General features: G+C 38.4%; 1 protein-coding gene across 1 annotated transcript in view; it reads right to left on the bottom strand.

The window, feature by feature from the left end:
* Positions 1-762: 762 nt before the first annotated feature.
* Positions 763-27,561, bottom strand: part of adamts3 (ADAM metallopeptidase with thrombospondin type 1 motif, 3) — a 161,684-nt gene continuing 134,885 nt past the window's right edge. Inside the window, exons 18-22 of the mRNA XM_028578185.1 lie at positions 22,166-22,322; positions 19,849-19,981; positions 10,020-10,227; positions 5,997-6,114; positions 763-5,021 (exon numbers count right to left, since the gene is read on the bottom strand). Of these exons, the coding sequence (XP_028433986.1) occupies positions 4,537-5,021; positions 5,997-6,114; positions 10,020-10,227; positions 19,849-19,981; positions 22,166-22,322 (1,101 nt within the window). The 3' untranslated portion in view covers positions 763-4,536. The remainder of the gene's footprint in view (positions 5,022-5,996; positions 6,115-10,019; positions 10,228-19,848; positions 19,982-22,165; positions 22,323-27,561) is intronic.

The raw sequence follows: 27,561 nt of genomic DNA, 5'->3' as shown, positions 1-27,561 counted from the left end.
CTAAAATGACAGAAACCATCTTTGGGGAAAAATCATTTGACATGTACTTTAGTTTGGCCCATGCCAGAAACAACGTAAAGACTGGAAACATGGCAGAAACAGCTAACCTGACTCTCTCTAAAGTTCATAAATCCACTTACCGACACCTCTAAAGCTCACTAATTAGCTTACGTTTTGTCTTTTTTGTGTAATTCGTACACAAACAAAAAAAATGCACAAAAACTCAAACGTAAAGGCAGAATCAGTGGGATTTGTGGTTGCAGTTTGTAAACACAACATTCAAAGTCAGCCCCTCCATCTACGGCTCAAGGAAGGTAACGGTGCTCGCCAACTGGTGAAAGCCAACCCCAAATTCACTCTCGTTTTGGAACAAGCTTTGTTAGCTTGGCGTTTCATCTTTTTTTCGGTGCTGTGTCTGCCATTTTCGTAGCTTCCTCTTGGATGCTCGCTTACGATCTGGCAACTGGTTGCTATGTTATCATAGAGATTGACGGCCGGAAACATCCCGAACACAGCAAATAAGAAGATACAGGCAGAGGGCAGGGTATTTGCAGATACAGACACCGCCACAAACTTCCATTGGGTAATAAGTGATGATTGGAAGGGATTACTTTTGTATATACTGTTAATTGTTGTTTTTTTTTGGAAAATCCTATTTATTGTGCCTTTAACTTGACTTATTATACATGGTTGTCACTTGAATGCTACAATACTGAACCTCACAAATGCAGAAATTAGGGTGGAGAAGGCAAGACATCAAAGTAGTTATTCATATCTTTTATTGCTATGTGCTCCCCATTACAACAAACAGCATCAGTAGTGTACACTTCAATCTACACAAATACATAGAAAAGCAAATAGAGCAGAGAGTGACTGACAGTCATGACAATCATAATACTTCAATGCATGGATAGCACAGGGGTATTGATACAGTACATGGAGAATCCTATGCAGTAATATCTGTCTGAGGCTCAGGGATTGTCAATGTAACATCTACAACTACCCTATTTTATCATTACAAGCTCTGTATAACATTAGCAGCAATGTTGTATAGGCAGCAAGTAAAGGGCGTGAAAAGAACAAGGGAGGAAAATGTAAAATGGTTAGAAAATACTGACATCTACAAACAGCATAAAAAACAACATTACTGGTTTTCTGGTACTACACTATTAATGTTTTATTGGTTAAAATAAAGCATTTGTCTGGTCAGTACACTTCGCTGTGATGTAACAGCTGTGTTAACAACTACGAAACAGCTGTGAAAAGACAGCTTTCTGACGAGTAAAACATCTCAAAATTGAGCATGTGTATTTACATCTAATTGTTTGCAAAAAACAATGTAATTCCTACTCTATCATGTGTTTTAAAATAGAAGTAGAAATCTATTTAAAATTTTAAAATGTGGAAAGAAAAATGGTGATTAATGTGACTCAATGGTTTATGTGCAGCTTATTGACCAGCTGGCACTGCAAATACTGTAAAAACAAAGCTTTAACTTTCAATAAATATTCATGTACTCAATGCTATATACATGTACTATACATTGGCACACAGACGTGAGTGTGAATAGTTATTTCTTTGCTGAAAACACAAAACTGTGTCTTTGCTATTGCAGTCAGATGCATGGTGGTTGTGAGGAAATCCTTTTTTTTTATTATTTTTTTAAATAAATAGCTTTCTCTCTCCTGAACCTTCTTACACCATAAAAAGCCATTTGGAAAATACTTGGAAAAAACATGTTCCACATACACTAAATTTTAGTGTGCTTAAAATGAGGATTTGTTCCTGTAAACACAAAATGTACAATAAAACCTTGTTGTTATGTATGGCCGTGATGATCTTAAAGCTCCATTAAGCGAGATCTGTTTATTATAAAATGAATCAAATGACTATGTAATGTAACAGCGCTGAATCACATGAGAATAAACACCTGCACCACTACACTGCTTTTAGCAGATTGGTTTGGCTCTCCTCAACCCCCACAGATCAAATCAAAAAGCTGAATGTATGTTAGCACCAAACAGCAGAGAGCTGAAATACACGAGTAGCTGGTGAAGAAATTGGAACATCTAGGAGCTAAAGAGACAGCTACTTCCCTCAGAAGTTGGTAGAGACCTAAAAAGAGCTAAAAGGAGAGTGAATGCTGGATTTAAATTCATCAGGTGGACAGAACTGTGATTCCTGTTGCTCTCTTTCTGCTGGATGTGTAAAATATGCAACTATGTGAGTTTGTTTGGGAGTCTTTCTGCCCCCTAGTGGTAATAAAAAAAAACGCTTAATGCAGCTTTAAGTGAATTGAAATTCGACAGTTTATGTTGCTATAGAAAATAACCTGCAAATCCAACACTAAAAAATCTATTTCAACATGAATGTTTGCGTTTTTCATGGTCACATCAAAGTAGAAGTTTCATTTTAGTTGCATGGTGGAATTTTCACTTCCTTTTTTTTAGTCTGTTCAAGCTGAACTAGCGCCTGCTGTATATAACATACAGTATTGAGAACACTTGTTAAATACATTCCTTACTTAGTTCCCTTCTTTGATCTAACAGCTTCAACTTTTTTGGGCAAACACTTTCACAAGGAGGGCAATATAATAAATATAGTTGGAAAGGTCGAGGGCTAGCACCGTTCAAACTTCTGATTTAGAAAAAAAGGTAAAGGCTGGGATGAAGTAATGCATACAAGATACTTCTTAAAGGAATAGTTTGACATTTGGGGAAATGTGCTTATTTGCTTTCTTGCCAAAAGTTAGTAGAGGGTATTGACACCATTCTTATGTCTGCATAGTAAACATGAACTGACAGACATGAGCCAGTTAGCTTAGCTTAGCACAATAACTAGAAATAGAGGGACAGCTAGCCTGGCTCTGTCAAAAGGTAACAAAACCTTTTAGTGTTGTTTTTTACATGTCGGGTTTGTACGAATTAAACAAACAAGATATTGCATAATAAGCGAGCTTCAGAGGTGTAGGTAGGCATTTATTTTTTTACTTTGGACGAAGTCAGACTAGCTGTTTGCCCTGCTTCCAGTATTTATGCTAAGCTAACGTCTACTGGCTGAAAGCTTTATATTTACAGCAGAGATATAAAAGTGTGATCAATCTTCATATTTTACTTTCAACAAGCAAGCAAACAAGGATATTTCTGAAAATGTTGAACTATTCTTTTAAAACATTCCCCAGAGAACTTTGCAACAGCATTAACAGTCAGAGAGTTGTTTATGTCCATGTAACATATTGTGCTGAAACTGTAAACATTATGAATGATATATATGTTATTGTAGTTGATTAAAATGGCATCCTCGGCTTCTTAAAATAATACTGATTTTTCATGTACAGTATTTACAGGAACCTTTATAAATACCCATTTCCATAGAAACTGTGGAGCGCCATTTAACAGACATTACTGGATATTTAAAAAAAAAAAAATCTATACAACTAAAACCATTTTTCTAATGGTTTTTACTGGTTTGGCCACTTTCCATATGTGGTCAAATGAAGTCCGGTGTTTGATTTAGTACATGCAGTGACTCCTGGGACAATTGAATTATCTACTAGTCAAGCTTCACACTTACATTTTTTGGCAAGAAAATGGCAGTTTGTAACATTCAAGTAAAAAGGGAATTTTCAGCTGCATCATATGATCCGTTTTAAATCGTCCCAACTTTTTCTCTATCATCTTCCACTTCACATTTATAGAAACATTACTGTAAATCTCTCATCAGTTTACAGATTTCACATGGAAGTGTTTCATTAGTTGCATCATGCTGTTGTGCAATGTTATTTAAGCCGTGTTGTGTTTTTTTACACGGCCACAAGTGTATGTTCTGAGTTCTTTTTTCACAAATTGAATCAGCTCTTATGACTGCACCTGTTGACATTTTCTCCCTTGTCACTGCTGAGGATTCACCAAAGGACCCGTTGCAACACTATCCAGACACAAGGGGCCCCATTCATTAAATGACAAGACCAGAGAAAAGACCAATCAGAGGAGAAATACAGACACCTTCCTGAACCTGTCACGGTAGCTGACATCAAAGGAAGCTTCAAGAGTCATTGGGTTAAAAGGTTGGGTTGGAATTAAGCAACCATTTCTTTGTAATATCTACTGTTAAAAGTTAGGAGCCAGTATCGTATATATTAAATACTTCTTTTGAATATTAATCTGTGCTTTGGCTATTTTGTAAAATGATTCACAATGAACTACCAGCGCTGTGTTGCGTTAAGCTTTTCATTTGACACGGACGAAAATTCCCTTTGGACCATGGGCCCTCTTTACATTAAAATTATTGTATTGTTTTCTCCTCTCAAAGAAATGTATGAAAGCAAAGCAACATGGCTGTTTAAGTAATAATATACCCTGGGAGCTCCCTGTAAGGGATGGAAAATTCTTAACAAAAAAGTGAACCAGCACTTTTCTTTCTTTCTCTCTCTCTCTCTGTTTGTCTCTCGGTGGTGTTTTATGGCGTGAGAAGACTCGGGATGAAGCTGCATTATCTGCTGTACATTAAGAGTCCTGAAGGGGAAGGGCATCACTTTCATCTCTCCACTTTAGAATACGCAGTGGGCCACCGACTATCTTTCAAGCTGCTCGACCTTTGACCATCAGTGGGACTTCCTTGAGGAGATGTGCTGATAGCGGGCAGCTTCCTGTCAGTGAGTCCCATGTGTCGTCGGACCCGCCGTGGTGCAGTGGTGATCTTTGACAGGGTTTTCTTAAGCGGGGGAGGGGTGGTGACATGTTTTGCAGCATTTCCTAATGTGGCGGATCCTTTGCCTGAGCCGTGTTTACCACTGCGAGTGCCGTTGGCCACTGCTGAGGCTGTTAATGTCTCTAATAGCTGAGAGGCGGATCCGAAGCGGACATGCTCCTCCGTCTCAGTCGCCTCCGAGAACAGAGACGAAGCTCCACTGCGCTTGCTGCAGGAGTCGCAGCACAGTTTGTTGTAGCCTGGAATAGAGCAGTATCGCGCTAGGACCTCCATTTGGCAGAAGATGGATTTGTCTCCATTACATGGCTCATCTAAAAGGCAAAAAGGCATACAGCATGAGCTCAGTGCATGCCACACAGCGCTGAAAGGCTGTGAAAGTTGGCCATGGAAAAAGATTAAAAAAAGGGCTGCGTTGAAGTGGGTGCATTCCAGAACACTGACACACACAAAAATGCTTTTTATCAGAGAGTGACAGCTAAGTTTCCTTTTTAAGATTATTTTTGGGGATTTTCCACCTTTAAATGACAGGACAGCTAGGTGAGAGAGAAGACATGCAGGAAATCGTCACAGGTCGGATTCAAACCCTGGACTTCTGCATCGAGGTATAAACCTCTAAGTATATGTGCGCCTGCTCTACCCACTGATCCAACCCAGCCACACAGACAGCTAAGTGTTTATGCCACACAAAAAAACTAGTACATTTTAAGCCACATTCAGCATGATGCTCATTATGCTGAAGTCTGCTTAGACAAGAGCTGCGCCCCAGTTTCATATTACTGTACATACTCATGCTAAGCAGGATTTGAGTTAGCTTCAGTTTGTGTTGTTGTGTGACTTTGGTATTTTGAAGGGTTAGTTCGGATTCACCAAAATCACACAATAATACAAACAAATTAACCGATCGAGGCAGCAGTAGACCAGCTACTCTGCAAGGTATAAAGAGCCTGGTAGCTTTGAATAGAACATATTTATATTTATACATATATATATATTTCACAGCGGTGAATTTAGAAAAAAATATATAGCGTCTACCCCCTTTTTTCCACCAGACATGTCTGCGCTGCGTTCTGGAGGCGCCGCGGCCCCCGCATGCAATCGCGGTCATGCGTGCGTGAAGCGGCTCTTTGCTCTGCTGAGGTAATGCGGATGTACCTGTACCTGCATAAGAAAGGCTCCTCTGCTCTGATTGGTCTGGGCCCAGTGCTTGCAAATGCTATTATGAGATCCAGGAGGAGGCAGAGGAACCGGATTTCAGAGAATCTGCCTATATAAAATGACATGCTTACCGTGGCAGGGTCCCGGTCTGCACGGCCTCACGGTCTCAGGTTTATCTCCGTTACACTGATCTCCGATTCGGCAAGTGACCAGACGCCTCTCCATCCCCTCTCCACAGGTCACAGAGCACTGTGGAAGAGTGCAAACAGAGACTCACTCACACACAGCAAAAGAACAGAGTTTTGGAGAGCAGAGTTAACAGCAGGTCAGACAGGCAGCAGTAGATGTCAGGATAACTGGGTGGGATCACAAGCCAACTCAAAGTTCTATCTTCACCTACAAACAAAATGTCTCACTGCACAGTTGACCAGGCAAAAATATCAGCATGAAGACTTTTCTCTTTCCCTTTTTCAGAGGATCTGGAGGGAACAAAGTCTATCACTTACCACCCAACAGTTTGTGTCCTGGATAACAGGAAGCTTACTTTGCAACATGCTGTTGCTTGTATTTTGAGAGCTGGTTCTTAGTTTCTGGAAGAGGGGACATCTCAACTTTATTTCTAAAACTTATTTTTTCACCAGTTTATCAGATTCAGAACAAACTGGATTAGAGCCCCCAAAATTAATTCCAGTATTTTTTTGTAAAGTCACTGTAAAATTCTAAACAGCTGGGAGACAATTAAGCTTCAGCATCATGAATGGGATTTTAGGAATTAATTCATAACTAAAAATCACTGCACAATTCGTTTTTTTTTTCTTAGAACAGTAGCAATACATATGTTTTCATCTTATATCTCAATCAGGCAGCTTCAAAATGCACATTATGAACGCTTGATAGCCATGATCTTTATACCCAAATCCTATGGCATGAATCAATAAAATCAATAAAATGACGTTGGTATCAGCTCAATCAACATACAGTATGTTATGTGCCAAATATGTAGGGCATGATCCGTCCGCATGTACACCCTGACCTTAATTAGATACGTAAATAGAAAAATATTACAAAAAGCCTTAATCAATTTGGTATTTTGTACTGTTTAAACCATAAACACAGATCTGTGGATGGCTAAAACCAAAGCAGAAAACAAACCACTGGGTAGCTCACCTGGTAGAGCGCGTGCCCATATAAAGAGGCTTACGGGTTGAACTCCGACCTGCGGCCCTATGCTGCATGTCTTCCACCTCTCTCTCCCATTTCGAGTCTAAGCTGTCCTGTCATAAATAAAGGCCTAAAATGCCCAAAAAATAATCTTGAAAAAAAAATATGAAAACAAACCACTACTGTTCGGCAGATCTTTTTCTTAATTCCACCTTAGGTGCCTGTTTTTAGACTTGCTATAGATCTCCTGCTGACGTCACCTACTGTGATGGAATGAAAATGTCAGGGAGGCAATTAGTCTGCATACTCCTGAATGAGACAACTTTGAGAGCAGCTGTAGCCCAAATTAGTTATTGTGACTGATTTAAGATACATTAATAATGTTAAAACCTAGAAAAAGTAAAAAAAAAAAAAAAAGAGAGATAATTATCATGATTCATGTATTATTAAAGGTACACTGTGTAGGAATTTCTCCCATTTAGCGGTGAAATTGTATTTTGCATTCAAACGAATAGTGCTCTCTAGCCAGGGCTGGACTGGCCATCTGGCATACCGGGCATTTTCCCGGTGGGCCGACGCACTTTTGGGCCGAATCGCCGATATAAATAGGCGTTTTTTATTTTTTGGCCGAGCCGGCCCATAAAGAACTCACAGCGGCCCATTGGTTAATTTTCTTTACTGGCACTGGCCTGACCCAATCAAAAACAGGAGCCCCCTTCCCCACTCCGGGCCGCAAATTTACGAATCCCACTATGGCACTATGGGACATGAGCTGTAATAGTTATGCTGGAAGTTTAGCATCCACGTTAAAATGGAGAAACGACCACCAACGTGTAAGGGAGGTGCAGAGAAATGACAGGAGAAAAAGATTAAGAATCTACAGGCGGATTCCTCAAAATGTGCCAAAATTTCGGACATGTTTGGGGATGTAGTAGCTGCTTCAACATCAGCATTACCTGAAGCCGAGGAGGAGGAGAGGTGGCTGGCTATACAGAGAAGCAGAAAGACGGGGATGAAGACAAGGAGGAGGAGAGTGACCATGACAGGGCCATGGGAGAGAGTGAGGAAAAGATGGAAGAGAGAGTAGATGACGATGTGGTAAGGAGTAGGCAAATTAACAGGGACTCTCAGGAAGGGAGGGAGGCTGTGTGTGTGTGTGTGTGTGTGTGTGTGTGTGTGTGTGTGTGTGTGTGTGTGTGTGTGTGTGTGTCTCACATGTCATAACGATAACAAGCGGTTTGGCTGTAACATTAAAAATAGTGGCTGTCATTGAAAATGCTAGCGGTTAGCCTGTTGGGTAGCTGAAAAGTCTGTGTGATCTATAAAATCAGTGTTGAAACAAGCATCAGTGTTCCTTGAATGGCTTAATTAGCTTCTCTTGTGTTGGTTGTGTTGGCCTTTTCCAGGGCATATACTACTCTCAGCTTTACTGTAGCTTTTGGGAAGGGTTATAGTTATTGTTATAGTATTTAGCAGACACTTGTGTCTAAAGTGACAAAATATGAATCTCAATAGTTAAAATTATGAGTAAACTGTTTTTAAAGTTGCCACTATTAAGCAAAATAGTAATAATGGCAATACAATATCAAATATCAATAATAACAAATAATAAAAATACCATAAATATACAAATCATAACTCTAAGAATGAATGAATTATTTAAGTGTAAGATCAACAGATAAGTCTTGAGACCCCTCTTGAAGGATCCAAAACGATCACATGTACGCTGAACACTAGGCAACTCATATCATAGAATGCACGCATATTTTAAGAAGACTGTCTGCAGGGAATGTGTCTGACCAATCACAATGGGTGTGGGCCGCATGGGCCAAAAATGCCCGGGCCGATTTTTTGTCCCAGTCCAGCCCTGGCTCTAGCGCCTCGCTTTTTCAAATGCGTGTGGCAACTACGGTAGCCGTTATGTACCAAGAAGCCATGACAAAATGTCTTCCAATTTTCGCTTTTTTGGTGACGAGGATTCCTTCTCCTGTGGCTCGGCATAAGTATGATCCTCCATTATGAACTAAAGTGCAGTGCAGGCTTTCAAATTTGCCGGGGCAGTGACAAGCGCCTCTCACTGATCTCCTTCTTCGTTTGCTGGCTCTGAACAAAAACACGTTGTGGATTAGCTAGACCGGTAGGCTAGTGCTTTATGTCCCTCAGCTATTATAGTTTTTCAAAATGTCAGAACGACATGGAAGCCTCCTTGGACTTGCCCGTCCAATGTAAATACAGATAAGAATTTCTTCGCTTACGAGGATAAGTCAGATCATTGGCAGAGGTCATTTTAACCCAATGAGGACATAGTTATGAATGAAGACATTGATTTTAGCTAATAAAATACTTAAAACACTACACAGTGTACCTTTATGAATTCATGTTACAGGCATCTACAAATAACTCACAATTTATTTTACTAATATACTACTACTATCATTAAGTGCACAAATATGCATACTGTATATACAATCATATAAAGCGCTATATTCCAACATGTCACAATCACAATTCTGAACTCAGCTCACAAATCAGCTGCTGGCATGAATAATTTTATCTTATTAGCACCTTCCTGCTCCCCACCACTCAGCAGGACGTCTGATGTATTGGATCTTTTGAGGGTTTCAAAGGTCTCATTAGGTGAACTAAAACTGGCGTGTTTTCAGATGAGATGTGACACTGCTCTAAATTTAATAGATGCCTCATGTTTTATTTTAATACATAATCTTGTAAAGTTAAGAAATCCCAATTATATCATACACATTAAAGCTGCTGCTGCATCAACATACATCTACAGGAAAAGGGCGAGCTGGTAGCGATTAAATTGACATTTGTTAATTGGAACCAACCATCAGATGGATTGGTGGCTAAATGATCCAGACCCAGACTACAGAAGAACATACTTTAACCTCTAGAAATAAGATCAGCTGCACACACTGGAGCCTTTTGATATTACAGTCAAAGAAAAACTTCTCTTTAAATAAATCATACTGAACCTCTGACCACGCTCCGGTCCTCCACTGGGCAGGACATGGGACTCTGTTACAGGGCCTCCGGCTCTCTGGCTTCTCCCCACTGCAGTACTTGCTGTGAACGGAGCGGTTTGTGCCCTCGTGGAGCAACTGCACGCAGCGAACGGTTCGGATCTGAAAGCCCAGGCTGCCACAGGTTTTGGTACAATGCTCCCATTCCTCTGAGATCCATCTAGATGAATCAAACAAAAAGGAACACATTTAAGAAGAACAGTGGTAGGAGAAGTCCAAACCACAGATCCGGACCAAAATGTGGACAGGAAAAAGGGACAAAAAGTGGAAGAAGTACTCATTTACTTAAGTAAATAAGGCAATACCATATGTAAAAATACTCAATTAAAAGCAAAAGCCCTACAATAATAACTGAGTTGTTCCGTAAAATGTAGTCTTGCATTGCCAGACCGTCCTCCACAGCGCTGCGGGGGAGGGTCTGACTAGTCCACACAGCATTCTGGGATGGGAGAAAAACGTGGTCTGGTTTATTGGCATTTCTTTAAAACAATCTTCATTGGCGACGTTAAGCGCAGGACCTGGAGCCAAAATGCTGCTGCAAAACAGCCTCGGGAAGGAACTTGTTTTGGTGGAACGTGTACGTTCAAAAGTTGTTTTAGTCGTGCAACAGAAAACTCAGATTGGACAGATAGTCTAGCTAGCTGTCTAGATTTACACTGCAGAGATCTGAGGAGCAGTTAACCATAGTCCTCATAAATCATCCAGAGTTTAAAATACCAACACAAAGAAAGGTAACGGTCATCCGGCCAAAAAGAGTGATATCCAGTGGAATTTATGGCTGCACTGGAGCAATCCTGGAAGTGGAACATCGTGGATATAGACGACGTAAAATGTACTTAAAAGGGTCAAAAGTAAAAGTTGTCATTCATCAGTAAAATGTCCCCTGTGACTGATATATTATTTTATATGAGATTATTAGATTATTAATACAGATGCATTGATATGTAAGAAGCATCTTACAGCTGTAGCTGCTCGAGGTGGAGCTAGTTTTAACTACTTTGCATATAGTTAGGTAGTTTAGTTGAGTGGTTCCCAACCTAGGGGTCGGCCCCTCCAAAGGTTTATAAATCTGAGGGGTTGTGAGATGATTAATGGGAGAGAAAACTAAAACTATTTGTTATTTGGCTAGAGTTAGAGATTTAAGAACTTTTTGAATCATTTGATGGATATCACAGCTAACATCAAGTGGCTTCTTGAAAGGATTGTTTACCCTGATTTGAATATTAAGCATGTAGCTATCAACTGGCAGTGAGAGGATACATGGCTGGATAGTGCTAGTAATTGGAGAACTCATTGGAAAAGAATTACTATGACATAGTGGATCTCCATTGCTCACAAATTTGGGTTTGGGTTCATCATATGCAACTACTGCCAGAAACAGGCATTAATACACTCAGCAATGCAACTTTCACAAATGTTTAAAATCTATCTGGCAGCAAATTATGGCAATCACGTCTTACAGTATATGTGCAGTTTTTTACTTAATGGTCGTGCTAGATGAGAAGTCAGGGGATCATCAAAGTTAATTTGATTTATCACAATCCATCCTGATGGGGACACAAATGTGTGTGTCAAATGTCATGGCAAACCATCCAATTGTCTAGTATAGAGGAAAAGTGGTCTTGACCAAAGTGGTGGACTGACTGTCTTTATGAACTTTGGGGGCTCTGTGACTTTTACATACTAAATTTACATTTCAGCACTGTACACAATAAAAGGAATTAAAAGATAAGATACATGTACAAGCACCTCGTGCTTATTTGTTGAATGCATTTGTTCTAAACGGCAGGAATCAATTAAACTAATAGAACAAACACTCCAAAAATTCAATCAGAGTGCTGAGCCGTGAACATATATTTACGACAAGAGCTCAGTTAATCAACTTGAGTGAAAAACAGCCTTATTTCAAAAGGATAAATACAGCCTCAGTTTTGGTCTCTTGAGTCCTCAAATTCATAATTAAATAAACAAACAAATGCAGCAAAAACTATCAATGCATCACTGCCAATAATAATTTTATAAAACAATCTGTTAAATGCTCTATCATCTGATCTTTTTGTCCCTTTCCAAGTCCCCAAAGCACGGAAAATATTGCCATTCATTGATGCATGAAAGCATTTAAATGTCATAAATAAATACACTTGAAATCATCCACCAGCCTGCAGTACTTTACCTCACATCAAATAACTTCTGATTCGGCTGGTTACTTTCATAATTATTGTTATTCAGCCATTGTCTGTGTACAACTAACTGCAGCGACAGAAACTAGTGTGAAGTTGTCACAAATAGATTATATCTATTTGTATGAAACGTATTCCTTTATAGACCTCAGACTGATAACCTCACAGACTACTGTAACAATAATTGCTGTACCATTATATCAATAAAAGAACAACGTCAAGGACAAGAGGAGACGAATGGTAGCATTGTCTGGAACAGAATTTGAAGCACACACACTCACAACTTCAGTCCAGATGTAAATGGTTCCCAGACAATGGACCCTACTGACTTTTTCTCTAACACCACCATAGAATATCTTAACAACTATTTGATAGATTGCCTTGAAATTTGGCAGGGACATTCATGTCCCCCTCAGGATGAATTGTGATAACTTCGGCGATCTTGTGTCTTTTCATGTAGCGCCATGATCAGGTCAAACTGATGTTTGACACATATGACTTTGTTTCGCCATTAGAGGCCCAATTACTGTAAACTGTGCTGAACAGCAGGGCCGCATCTAATAATTATTTTCATTAGGCCTATTGATGAATCTGTCGACTTTCCATTCTAAATTGATTAACTCATTGGTCTCTAAATTGATTAATTGTTTGGTCTCTAAAAAGCCCAAGTTGATATCATCAATAATCCAAACCATCCTAAAGATATTCAGTATACAATGATTAGAAAATAGGGAAAAGCAGCACATTCTCACACTTCATAACCAGGAACTATTTAACATGTGGCATCTTTGCTTGAAAAATGTCATCTGATCAACTAATTGTTGTAGCTCTACTGAACAACTGAACCTTTTGCTGCCTTAAATCAAGTTACATCGATCTACCTTTGGATACATTTGTAGTTTCAGTAAAAGCTGAAAACACAATCTACTACTACTCTTAAAGTGAGCAATCTCTGTGAGACAGAAACCACTGGGTTAAACCCAGATTGCTCTCACTAAACCCTCTCGCTGTGTTGCTGAGTAATGATAGGCTTCTGGACAGTCTGCAAGTGGATTGATTGAGGTCTGAATCTGTAAAGCCGTCACACTGCAGGATAATCTTTTCCACCAAACCACTGATCAGACCTCCTTGCTTTATAATTATCTGGTTCCCCAACAGACTGGGGCATACACCATACATGTTTCTACCTGGATCTTCCACATGCTGCTTTTTAGATTCTTTGGAGGACGCATTTTATTTTTTGCAAACAGCAGAATAAACACTTAAAACGGTTCATATGATTAGACTCATAACTTAGTAAGAGCTTGGAGGGTTTTGGTTAATATTATAAAAGTAAAATTTAAGATTATGCATATCAAAATTTAAGATACACCTGTATTTATTCAGAAGAATGCTTTTTATTTCCCTCACTGTTGTATGTACTTTGATTTTTTTTATTTCAACAGACTAGTGATAAAGGTCTGGCTGATTTAAAAAAAAAAATCATTTCACCCATGATTAAACTGAAACTGGTATAGAGTAAATCAAGAAAGCTATAATTTTCACTGATGCTAACATGTCATCAGAAATCTCTGTATGTCTTCCCAGAAGGACTGTGCGTGTGTGTGCGTGCGTGCGTGCGAGAGAGAGAAAGAGAGAGAGAGAGAGCATTCATATTCAACACAGGATGTGTAGATACTGTAATGGAGAATTCTTTGAATATATAATTAGAAGCACTCAGAATGAGCCATAAGATTCTTTCAATATGCAACCCAATCAGCCACAACATATGTACATATTTATATAATACAGATATGGATTTATTTGTGGAGGTGATGGATCTCAGCCACTGAAACTTCTGGACAGTAATCCACATTTGTTACCATTAAGTATGAAAGGGTAACTGGGATTTCTTTTTTTAAGAAAGACAAATTCACGTTGAGTTTTTTAGTTGTAATTTTTGGGATGATTGCAGCGCTACAAATGATGTAATGTATTGTGTGCCCTATTGTGATGATGCACATACTTCAGCGATCTCAAAACTGCAGCACATTCATAGGAAAAAATCAATGTCAGAGAGTTAAACGGGAAGAAACACAAGCACTGCAATGAGCCAGCAATGAAGAAAGAAAATCCGGCAAGCTATCAAGGGAATTTGCCTTTATTTTCAAAGGTCCTCCTCCTCACAAAGAACCATTCTGACACTAAATTGCAAAGAGTCAAATAAAATTGCAAAATCCCCCTGGGGGCAAATAAGGTGTTTTGATCAGAATTGAAAAGCAGAAAAAAATTGAAAATCCTGCTTTGTTGGTGCTACCAATTCCTACAGGTGTTCCAACTTGTCTGGATTATTTACAACCCCCTCTGTTTGTATAAAAGTATTGTTGGAACACACTGTGTTACCGTACCCTCGTGAGCATTATTTGAACAGTATTGTACTGCAGAAAGTAGTGTGTTGCTATAAAAATGGTGGGAAAAAGGCAATTAACAATGGAAGAGAGACAGACCATCATAACACTTAAGAATGTTGGTCTTTCCTAAAGAGAAATTGCAAAGAAAGTCAAGGTGTGTACAGTATTCTTCACCATCACAAGGCACTTAGAAACTGGGGGAACCTTTGGCAGGAAGAGGTCTGGCAGACCCAAAGCCACAACAGAATCAGAAGACAAGTTTCTGAGAGTCAACAGCTTGCGTGATAGGCGGCTCACAGGACAACAGCTTCAAGCACAGCTTAATAGTGTTCGTAATAAGCAAGTCACAGTTTCAACTGTAAAGAGAAGACTTCGAGCTGCAGGTTTGATAGGTCGAGTTGCAGCAAGAAATTCATTGCTAATACGTTAGAATAAGAAAAAGAGGATTGCCTGGGCCAAGAAACATCGGCAATGGACTACTGAAGACTGGAAGAAGGTGCTATGGACTGATGAATCCAAATTTGAAATATTCGGTTTATCATGCAGGATTTTTGTACGCCGTCGAGTAGGCGAAAGGATGGTTCCTCAGTGTGTGACATCAACTGTCAAACATGGAGGAGGAAGCATGATGGTCTGGGGCTGTTTTGCTCGATCCAGGGTCGGTGATTTGTACAGAGTGAAAGGCACCCTGAACCAAAACGGCTACCACAGCATTTTGCAGCGCCATGCAGTACCCTCTGGTATGCGCCTAGTTGGTCAGGGGTTCATCCTACAGCAAGATAATGACCCAAAACATAAGTCCAAGCTATGCCAGAACTACCTTAGCAAAAAAGAACAAGATGGTAAGCTTAAAAACATGGAGTGGCCAGCACAGTCACCAGACTTAAACCCCATTGAGCTGGTTTGGGATGAACTAGACAGAAAAGTGAAAGCAAAGCAACCTACAAGTGCCACACATTTATGGGAACTTCTGCAACAGAGTTGGGAAGAACTTTCTGAAGAATATTTGATTTCCATTGTAGAAAGAATGCCACGAGTGTGTTCAGCTGTTATATCTGCCAAACGGGGGCTACTTTGATGAGTCAAAAATTTAGAATACATTTTGGTTTATAAATTGATTCCATGATTTCTTTTTTAATTTAAATTGTTCATTTGTTCTATTCTTTCATTTCAGAGTACAATAAGACATTGAACTGGATGAATTTCAATAAAAAAAAATTAGGGAATGAACTTGCGCTCCCGGGGGCGGTTCAGCAAAATGAGGAGGCGTGTTCCAGCGAAAACGTTCCCTGGTGCTATTTTCAGAAAACAATTCCGCCACAGACCAGGAAAAAGCTAGTCTAAAGTCAGTGGCGCGTTATTCAGATGCTATTTTAAGGGCACATGCTTGGCCGTAATGTAGAGTGTGCATACACTTTGCTTCTCTCTTATTGTTCAGTTCATCTCAAAGAGAAGTTGATCACAACTTCAAAGTCACAAAGAGAGAGAAAAAAACTTTTCCAAACAGCAGAGAAAGAATGTTATATCCAGCGTCAGATGACAGCAGTTTAGGATCTCTCGGCTCTCTCTTATCTTTGGTTTAAAGTTCTACCGAACAGCCGGCAGGTAAACAATAGCTTACTATCTGAAGTCTTCACTGTGAATAAATTAGCTGATTAACTGAAGAAGCCGCCGCCTCATGCCTCAATATGGATGATATTAGCTGCAGTTTTTTCAGATGTCTTGGCATTTTACAGCTTCCACCACTAATCAGCTTATGCATCCATTTCTTTCACAGGCAGGCCTTTTCTGTCATGGCCCTGACTTTAGACTCCATGACCTCAGCCAACACATTCATGTCCTCTGATTTTACTTCTTTTTTTTTTTAAATAAACTTTCACATCCCTGCTACTGTTTCAAGTGTAGCTGCTAAAGAGGCCATTTCACTCCGTTGTCCCGTCTCTAACCCAGCTGCCATCGCTTTTAAATCATTTTAACACCCATTGGTCTTTCATTTTTTAATCATTATAACAGGTCCTTGTGAGTAATTAATTTAAAGATTAAATTACTTTCCACTTCTTGTTCCTAATTAGAATGTGATTGTTCTGATTAGTTTAATTAAACCTCTATTAGCCAATTGCAAAATGCAAATCTAGACACATACATTCAGTATGTTGTATGTCTTTTAAACAGAACAATAACCTGTATTATTAACACACAAAGTATCTCAGATGGGCCAAAAACGTGGCTGCCATGTCCTTGTGTCATGGTTGTATGTTTTGTTTCCTGTTTTATTTTGTAGTCTCTGTTTTTCTCCCTAGTCTTGTCTTGTTTGACTTCCTGTCTTGTGTTTCTCGCCTGTTTGATTGTCTGCCCCGCCCTGATGTGTTTCACCTGTTGTATCACCTGTCCCTTGTTTGCTCGTTACCTCTTGTATTTAGTCTCTGTGTTTCCCTTGTATTTTGTCAGGTCATTATTTTCTGTTAGGAGTGTCTCTGTGTTTAGTCTACCTGTTTAGTCTCAGTGTTCCTAATATTTTGTTTTTGTATATTGTGGTTTTGGAATTCTTCCTGTCCTTGGTTTTTGGGTTTCTGCCTGTTCCTGTTTCTGGGATTCTGCCTGTTCCTGTTTTGTATTTTTGCGTGCTGTTTTCAGGAGACCTTTTGTTGTAACATTAAAGCTCTATTCTGCCTGGTCTCTGCATTTGGGTCCTAAATTCCCGGAAGCTCATGACACCTTGTCCATGAATTTTGGGCTTAGAATGGCACTCAAAAACCTACATTTTTGCTTATTATTTTAATTATTCTTCCAAATAAAAGCTGAAAATCCCTTATCAGGGTGAAAAAAAAGACAACCTCTAAAGCGGCATTTAGTTTATCATGGGATACCACATTAAAATCCAAACTAATTAAACATTTTGAAGGTTGGCAGCTCTTCAGGGCAACACTATCAACATTCAGATTCAGGAAACAATATACAGTATTTGCATAATGAGCTATTTAAATAATAAAAATGTTAAAAGGGGACTTTTATACATGCTGAGGTCTTCACTCAGCAGCCATTTATTGTCAATGTAACCAAAAAACACCCTGGTGATTCTTAACTCTGGAGCTGGTAAGAGAGCTTCAGCTTTATGCAAATGTCCTTTGCAGGGTTTCTGCAACTTTCAACAAGTCAAATTTAAGACCTATATCACGACATTAAAGTACAACAAAATGCAGAGTCACAAAAGTACTTGCAAAGTAAATGTATAAAAAATTTGTTTTTCAAAAGCGACAATAATAATCTGTACATATACAGCTAATTATATTTGAACTATCAAAAGTGAACTACAATGACCACGGAATTTAAAAAAAAAGTATTTTAATGAGCATTAGAGGTATGCGTTACATGGACGTTGGAAAATTAATACCTGTTTAAAATGATTTAAAACCTAGAACGCAATACTTCAGTGAATTTGAACTTTTTAAGGCCTAAAATTTAGATTTAGATTCCTCCTTGGAATGTTTTTGCTGGCTGCACACATTTTGTGTGTATTTTATTTTATTATTTTATTATTATTCTAGACTTTTTTTTTTTACTTTTTGAGACCCTGCGGAAAACCCTGCCTTTGACGCATGAGAGTGACAACTTTGAAGCTGCATCCACACTACTGTTTTCATTTTAAACCGGTGTTTTAAGACAAAAACAATCTCTGTCCTCTGTGTTTCAGAACTAATCTCCCTCCATACTAACCCTCCTGAAAATGCATTTCACAGACCATTCACGTACACTGGGCATGCGCGTGTCGGTAATGCCACTGGACACAATTGGCTGCAGATTACTCTAATAATAGCTTGCCTCCTGTGTATGACGGCAGTAGTAGCATTATAAAATGCTGAATTTAAATGCACCACAGCTGCTAGCATCGACAACAGGGTCAGAAACGTCTGCAATTCGTTTGTGTCATTGTTTCCAAAGTTCTCTGTTTCTGCCCATTCAGATTAAAACGCAACCCCTGAGTTTAAAATGGGGTTAGCAGCATTTCCAAACGTCTTTGTTTTAAGGCCTCTGAAACGACGGAATAGTTTGGATGTCAGGCGTAACTGTAGCAAAAGATTTTTTTAAACAAAAACGTAGTAGTGTGGATCTAGCACGAGACAACTTTGAGTATGTGTGAAATATCTCGGCCTCTGCTGCTTTAATTCTAATCATTCTACTTTTATCTCACTCACAAGCCCCACATCTTTATAGAAATGCAATACCCCTTCAAGTACCCCTTGAGTACCCCTTCAAGAAAATGGTAACTTGCATCTGTGATTCAAAACACATTTTGAAAAGCTGTAATTTTAAGGCTTAAAGAATGAATTGTGTGCAATTTCAAAAATGAGGTATGCCCACTGAGTTGTGCACATCAAATTCTGCAGGACCGTATGGAGATGATACAATGTACACAATATGTTAAAGGTTTATGACAGTTTATGTGAAATAGGCAATGCTTACAATTGCAATATAATAATATACAGTTTACCTTGAGACAATATAATTTGACAATGATTTTACCATGTACTGTGGTACCTATCCTTTTATATATCTGGGTTTATAACATCATTGTTGACAAAGTTGCAAATTAGTGAGCAGGACTTCTTTATGGTCACTTTTATATGATTTTGCAGCGATATAATGTCGTACTTTAATTTGTCTTTGTATTACATTTTCTGGATTAGCCAAATTAGACACTCACCTGATTATTGTATATTCACAGTTTCATTGGTTTTCCAGGATATTTACAGCATCTCAATGCACATCAAGATTGCAATATAATGAGATATAGAATGATAGAGAATTGTATCCACTTTATTTAGGTGTCACCTATACTGACATATGTAAGGGGAAATTAAATTGCTTCTACAACTCAAAGGTTTTGAGCCAAAACATGAAGTGGTTGGACAAGACAAAAAAAGAAAAAGAAAAATAAAGATGGAAGGGAAATCACTCAGTGAACCATCTATCTCACATCTAGATGAAACAGAACAGATTTTGGGGTTTTAAGTGCTTATTTTCTCTCCATTCCCACTTTACCACACACACTACAGTTAAAGAGAAACTAATTCAAATTCAAGTCATGCTGAAAAGCCATTTGAATATGTTTATCTTAATAGACTGCAGCTAAATCCCAATTTGAATCTAATCAGCATTTTCAAAAACAGCCCAGTATGTTTTCCTGTGAAAAGTTGGGATGTCTGTACTCACTGAGGCTGTGTGCAGTCCTGAAGGTTACACATTCTGCGGATGGGCTTTGGCTTCTTGCTGGCATCGCAGTAGCCTCGATGGACCATCTTGGTGTCTCCTTTCTTTCGACATCCATACTTGGTGTACTGAAACCCTGTGAAAGAATTGAAGACTTTTTTAGTAAGAAAAACATACTTTCTATAAGTGTTGTGAATACTGTTATAATAATAATAATAATAATGTTACATTCAATAGACCTTTTTCATGGCAGACATGTTGACATGTCATAGTAGGAAAAGCACAGGTGTATTCAAAACCATTAATGATGCTGGCTGCATTCCTCTTAGGAGAGGCCCTGGTATTGGGCATGCTGACTCACTGAAATAGCTTACTGGGACACTTGACGGAATTGAGCCATCGTTAAGGTTATCAATTTCGGCTGTGCTTTTCCTACTATGACAAGTCAACATGTCTGCTGTAAAAAAGGTCCATTCTGTGAGAAGTTTGAAGAAAGGCGTTCTCATCCATTTTATTTGTATCCTAGAGTGTAGTCTACATCCACGACGTTCCACTTCTGGGATTGCTCCGTTGCCGTCGGAAATCCCGCTGGATTTCACTCTTTTCGGCCGGATGTCCGTTACCTTCCATTTTGTTTGTGTTGGAATTTTTAACTCCGGTGGATTTATGAGGACTATGGTTAACTGCTCCTCAGATCTCTGCCGGGTAAATCCAGACAGCTAGCTAGACTATCTGTCCAATCTGAGTTTTCTGTTGCACGACTAAAACAACTTTTGAACGTACACACATTCCACCAAAACAAGTTCCTTCTAAGGCTATTTTGCAGCGCCACCGTGGCTTTTCCCGGTGCTTAGCGCTATCCATGACGATGTGATTGGTATAAAGAAATGCCAATAAACCAGAGCACGTTTTTTCCCTTCCCAGAATGCTGCGTGGACTAGCCAGACCCTCCTCCACAGTGCTGTGGAGAAAGGTCTGGCAAAGTGAGACTACCTAGAGTACAACACTGTTTTCCCATCTGTGTGAACAGACCTTGAGAGGATCCTTCCTCCCATTCTGACTCTCTTATCTTACTACACCTCAACTAAATGAATGGAGCGATTGTTAGAGAATATGTATATCCACATGTGTCTCATTAAACCTTTAGAACATTGTGAACTGAACCCTGCTTTCAGAATCTACTCACAGGGGTCAAGCCATTAGATGATAGGATTAGAACAATCCGGATCGGTTTATTTTACAAAAAAAAATATTCCTCATTTTTCAGACAGCTTCAGATTTGAGTTATAATCTTGCCTATTTTAGACTTTCTTGACTTGTGTTTAGGCAACATTTAACATTTCGGAACTTCCACTTTTGGCCAACACTATTCACCGTCATACAGCAAGTTGCTGCACTGGCTAATCAAATACCGTGTTGGTCTGAATATAAGACCCGCCCCCCTCACCCCCCTTCAAGACTCATTTTTGATAAAATACTATTTGAAGACCAAATCTTATTTTCATAAAGAAAATAATTTTATTGGAAAATAATTAATAAAAACACACTGAATTGTTGACATCTTTTAAATAAAATAATATTTTCAATATCTTTTTAGATGAAAGTGTCACATTTAAATTAACGGTAAATATTTCCAAGGCCTTCAGCTAAATGACTTTCCTGGTAATGGGCATCCCATCATTCCGTTTTTCAGTCACGTGATCACACACTGTCCTGTCAATCTCTTGGTAGCAGCCTCTTCTCTGATTCACTGCTTTGTTCTCTCTCTTCAGTCTCTCTCTATCTGGCTTGACCATAACGTTACCATGCTTTTGGGCGGTCGTTGAGGTTCCGTCTAAAACTCTGCCATTTCGACCAGCTGTTGTACACCAGTGTGTAACATTAAAATAAAATGGATTCTTGATAATTTCATTTCTAAACTTTATAGCTGACTTCTCTATTGGCTGTTGAAACGGGTGATGTCCCTTACGATCTAAAACCAGCCTCTGCGACTTGAAAGGCTGAAAGTCTAGACCCCGAATATAAGACAACCCCACTTTTTCAGATGTATTTCCAGGAAAGAAAGAAAACTTCTTATATTCGGACCAATACGGTACATAAAAGTGCACATTGCTAATAGATAACTTTGTAATGTGAAGCCTATTTTTACAGCGTTTACAGGTTGATCTTAGTGATGAAAGATAAAATAATTGCCTCGTGATAATTTCAGAATTGCAAGATCCCTTCTCTTCTTGAAAAATAATTGTTTACTTTAAGTATAAACATAAATTGTATTCCTCTCTATTCTTTTTTTAAAATTTGATGGTAATTTTTTCATTACCTCCGGCACAAGGCTTAGAACATGGAGACCAGCTCTTCAGAGCCCACTCATACGTGTCCTCCTGGATCACATTGTTGTTGTTGACAGGCACTGAATCTTCATGGATGATGTACTTGTACATCAAAGTAGACCGTGTTTCATTGTCTTTGGGTATAATCTGCAAAACACGAGACAAAAGAAACACCTTTATAGCATCCTCAATGCAGAGTGACATTTGCAAAGTGCAAAGGTGTGCAAATAAATGCATTACATTGAATTTCAAGAAGACAGAAGAAAATTGCATTTTACATTATTTGCATTGTCCAATTTTTCAACTCAAAGTCTCAGTGACAACTATTACGTAGCGTTAAGGGTAATTGGTTGAAGACATTGCAGGGAATTAACAGACAATAGGAGCGTTCACAGACAAGACAAGACGGAACCCCCTAGGGCATTGACTACAGAAACATATTCTTCTTGCAGAATACCCTGCTGGAGTACAGAAATGTAGAAATTTGAAAACAGGTGTTGGTGTGGGTAGGTTTAAGGGATTAACACACACCGAGATTACTTGGAATTTAGAACTACATAACTGTCAGTGTAGGTGGGAAAAACAGAAAGCAGTACAGTATGTAGACTGTATACATTTGATATTTAATATACTGTATATAATCAAATAATTCATGGCATAATCTGTGAGCTAAAGCCATGAAGTGAGCACTGAAAACACCCTAAGCCTCCAGCGGATATCACATTTCGTCATCCCTTTTTACAGCCAATAATAATGTTAGTGATTTTCAATTTTATCCTTAAAGTCTTTTGTTTTTTTTATTTATTCAAAGAAACAATTGAACAAAATAAATGCCATTGAGCTTTGAATATGCGCACCTAACGAACAACCATTAATCCCTGTTGTTTGTATAGGAACTCCATGTCATCTCTTTGTCTTCTAAATTAATTAAATTGTCTATTGACTGAGTTTTATTTTCCAGGAGTGAGTTTATTCCAGGGTCCGGATCCTCCCAATCCATGACACTTCTGTTACACAGTTTATTAACAGCCTTCATAACAAATTTTTTAAATGAGATTAAATGCATATTGATGAGATGATTGATAGCAGCTTGAAAAATAAAGACAAAGATAGTCTCAAGCTAGTTTAGCTTGACTTCACTTGATCAACTTTCATGTTTAAAAAAATTGTTTATATGCACATGTGATGATCACGAATATTAAACAAATTAGCTGTGCAGAACAAACAAAAGATTTGGTCACACAGTGTCCCCAACACAAACCCTAAGGGAAAAGTCATGACATAATTCTTTTTTTTTAACTATCCAGCAGCACAGATGCACCCTGTCTACCCAGACTGTTAACATTTTTTTGTAGCTTTGAAGATCTAAAATAACATTTTGTTTTCCCTTTAAGGTTAAAGTATGGAACTCTATATGTGACTGAATCAAGAATACTGAGGTAACGAATGGTGTTAAGACTACAACAGTATTTTAAACTGACTGAAATGGCACTTGCCAGAACATTTTAAAGCAGTTTTTTTTGTGTTACAGCTGACTTGCTAACTACCCTGTAAACCAGTGTTGTGCATAAATGTGCCAAAGTGCTCATGTTTTTGGTGAACGGTGAACTGAACGTATCCGTTTGTAACTAATGAACGTGAATGGCTAGTGCAACTGGCAATCCAGACAACGCAGCTACCGGTGCTGCTGAAGCCAGTTCACATGAACATTTTAAGGAGTTTTATGAACATATCAGTACAGATTCCGTAATTAATTTAGTTTGGGAAGTGGGGAGTCGCAATCATGGGTGGCTGGGAACGGATGGGAGAAGGTTCTACAAAAAAAGAATAGCCCGGAGCAGCTCATTTAAAAAAAAAAAAAAGGAAGAACTGAACGTGAAGTGGTTTATTTTAATCCGTGTGTGAACTGAACTTTGAGCTAGCTCTTGTGAAATGTAAACTTGCACAACCTTGCTATAAACTGACATACAAAGTGCACTTTTCCCAGGTGAATTTATGTTTGGACACTTCTTCAGAAAACTGAGCTGCAGAAGAAAATGTGTTTATGTTTGTAAATGAGATAAGACTTTAGCAGGAAAGCTTATCTGGGTTGTTGTTCAATATCTGGGGCTTTCCCCAAATATTACATGTTATTGATCTATTAATTTGATTATTATATGAAGTGAACTTCACATGAAATTGCTATGACTTCTTCCTACAACATTTACTAAAAAAATGTAATCTCTGATCATTATTAATCCATCAGGCAAATGAAAGCAGAAATGAACGGTTTGTGGGTAATCTCAAATTCAACAATTGAGACAACTTACTAAATACCAATGATGATGACTGAGTTACATCCCGTATGAATGAGGAATTAGGAAAGCCTCATGAATATAACATTTGATCTCATTTTCGAAATAGATCTGCTTCGTACCGTAACAATGTAATCTATTTGTATCCTCCACTTGCTGCTAAATTAAATATGAATAATTATCTGAATGATTCATCAAACAAGCACAATACTTATATTTAAAAGCTTTTTTTTTTCTGAAACCACAAGATCGCCCTTTCTGTTTAAAAAATGTTCATTAGATTGCTTTTCAGAAAAATACTGTCCATAGGAAAATTGTAAATTAACCTCTGTCTATCTGCTGGTCTCCTCAGTATGTTTGAAACAAAATATCTGTAATTATTTCCCTGTCATAATATGGAGAGTTCAACTCGCACTTGAATGGCAATTTAATGCCATGTAAGAAATTAGAGCTGATGTCTTGTGGGAAAAAAACTAATTTGTAAAAAAAAAAAAGTGAAGTGTGTGTGTTTGAGCAAATGCCTGTTGGCTCAAAAGAACCTTAATTAAAATGTAAAGTATTAAAGACATTAACCAATAACAACAACGCCTCAGACAGAAACACGACAAAAACAAATTCATAATCTTATCAAAGCTCTTCTTGTCAGTTATCCACCTGTATCATTTAATTACTTCTGTAGCACACCTGAAAGAAAACTTTTGAAACCATTCCACTTAAGGGTCAAAATAATTTCATTAGAAGAAAAAAAGATTAGTTCTTATTCTACACTTATAAGTGCCAGGGGTTAAATTGACTTTTTGTTTTGTTTTGATTTTTGTGTTTGTCTGCTGCTTGCTATGGTTTAATTAAGAATTTTACTCTGTCTGGACCTAGGGGGAACATTTATACAGTAAGTCGATGGTTTGAATGCTGTAGGGGAAACAGATTTTTACAACTGGTTTAATAGCCCATATCTAGGGACAGGTACCGTTAGGGCTTTATCTACTACTACTACTACTACTACTGCTATACTACTACTACTACTACTCTTATCGATGCTCCTTATCGGTTAGGTTCTTTATCAATACTCTCATCGGTTCTTTTGAATTTCTGAATAATTGCTTTAAAAAAATGTATTATTTAAAATAAAGAATACATTCAGAACAGAATTTGAATTAATTTATATGTAAATCTAACTAAATGTAGTTTCTAGACTAGCAACAGTAGCCTAATGTCTACAACAGCAAAGTCACTATATACACTCAATAATATCTCACTGGAAACAAATCTAGGTCTTCTTGTCATTAGCTCCATTTCACTGACTAGTTAGTTAGTAGAGCCCTTTTTAGACATTGAACATGGCTTTATCCATCTGTTAAAGTGCTTTTATTATCATTCAGTGTAAATGTAAAGTCATGGCTTTATTCAGACTTGACCTGACGGTTTCAGAAATAGCCTCTTTTCTCGAAAACAGCGATGAGTTAGAGTAAAGATATGACGGAAGAAGAAGGTTTTCTGTTTTCTCATATGCTGTTTCAGTATTTTATGCATTTTTTTCTAAAGATTATTTTTTGGGCATTTTAGGCGTTAGACTTGAAAGAGGAGAGAGAGAGGGGTATTGACATGCAGAAAAGGGCTGCACGTCGGAGTCGAATCTGCAGCCACTGCGTCGAGGAGTAAACCTCTATACATGGGTGCCCCCTCTACCAGGTGAGCTATCCAGGGGCCCACATTTTCTCTCTCTTCACTGAAACTGCTGTAATCAAGGTCAAAAGTGACTAAATGCTCCAATTATATGGATTTCATTTCATGTTAGTCCTCTGTGATCTTGGCCCTTTAACACAGGGAAACAATATCTCTTTCTACATATCATTTTGTCATATGGATTGTTTGTAATTTCATTATGCTGGTCTGTTCTGTACACACGACTCAATTGCACGTTTTTTCCTTATCCAATGTGAGGGTCGAAGTACAGAAGGTGTTGTATGCCTTACAGATTGTAAAGCCCTCTGAGGCAAATTTGTGGTTCGTGATATTGGACTATAATAAAATTGACTTGATTTGACTTGACATAGAAAATCATTTTGGCATGAGCGATGTGGTGCTAGATTAGTTTTCCTAGAGCTGAACCGATTCAATCACTCAGTCAACAGAAACGTTTTCAGCAAGTCAATTAATTACAGCTTTGAATTCAAGCTGAACATTCAAGATTCAAGACAAAACAGGCATATAATGGTGCCCTCTTAAACAAAGAGAGAAACAAATTGACAGACATTTAATCTATTATTCAACGCAATAATGAAAATAAGTATGGTATTTGCAATTAGTTGCACCACTGAGTTTGTTTACCAGCTGTGACAGCGACGCTGGTGTTGTTGACAAAGTGGTCAGCCATGCCAAAACAATATTCAATGGAAAATAATCTCAAAATGAAATAGCACAATGTGGTGTCAACATAAAACACAGCGCTTTCAAGTCGGAGAGTGACTTGAAAACAAAATACTTTCACCCAGGAAACGCTTGTTCATTACTTAGGAGTGTTGTAACCACAGTCTTTTTCCTAAACGTAACTAGTGTTTTGGTGCCTAAACTTAACGGTCATCGCTGCATGACGCTCACTTTTTCTGGCTAAGCTCAACTACCATGGCCCCTGTAAGGGCTGTCATCTGGCGGTGCCTGTACCCGGCTCGCACTCACCTGTTGGCAGCTAAACAACTGCTGCTGGTAGCCGGGGGCCCGGAGCTCTGAGGTGGCTAAATACAACCAATAACTGCTGCTCGGATTCAATCATTCTATCATTATAGTGCGATAGTGATCAAAATGAAGGCTGAGTTTTGAGATGGTTGTGGTCCAAACAAGCCCCTGGCTGCCCGTCCATTTTGGATTTCATTTAAAGATTCTACTGCTGGTTTCAAAAACCTTGCATGCTCAGACTCCTACTTACACTGTATCTGTGACTTTCCCAATCAGAGGAGTGTGATTGCTGCCTGATATCCTCTGGTAGAAAAAAAAAAATCTTGCCAAATCATCTTTGTGGCCTGGCAAGTTTTAGGTCTCAAGCAGACACATTCAGAATCTTTAATACTTCAAAAAATAAATAATTAAAAAATAAA

Source organism: Perca flavescens, chromosome 5, assembly GCF_004354835.1.
Source record: "Perca flavescens isolate YP-PL-M2 chromosome 5, PFLA_1.0, whole genome shotgun sequence".
NCBI lineage: Eukaryota > Metazoa > Chordata > Actinopteri > Perciformes > Percidae > Perca > Perca flavescens.
This window is presented reverse-complemented; position numbering and strand designations above follow the sequence as displayed.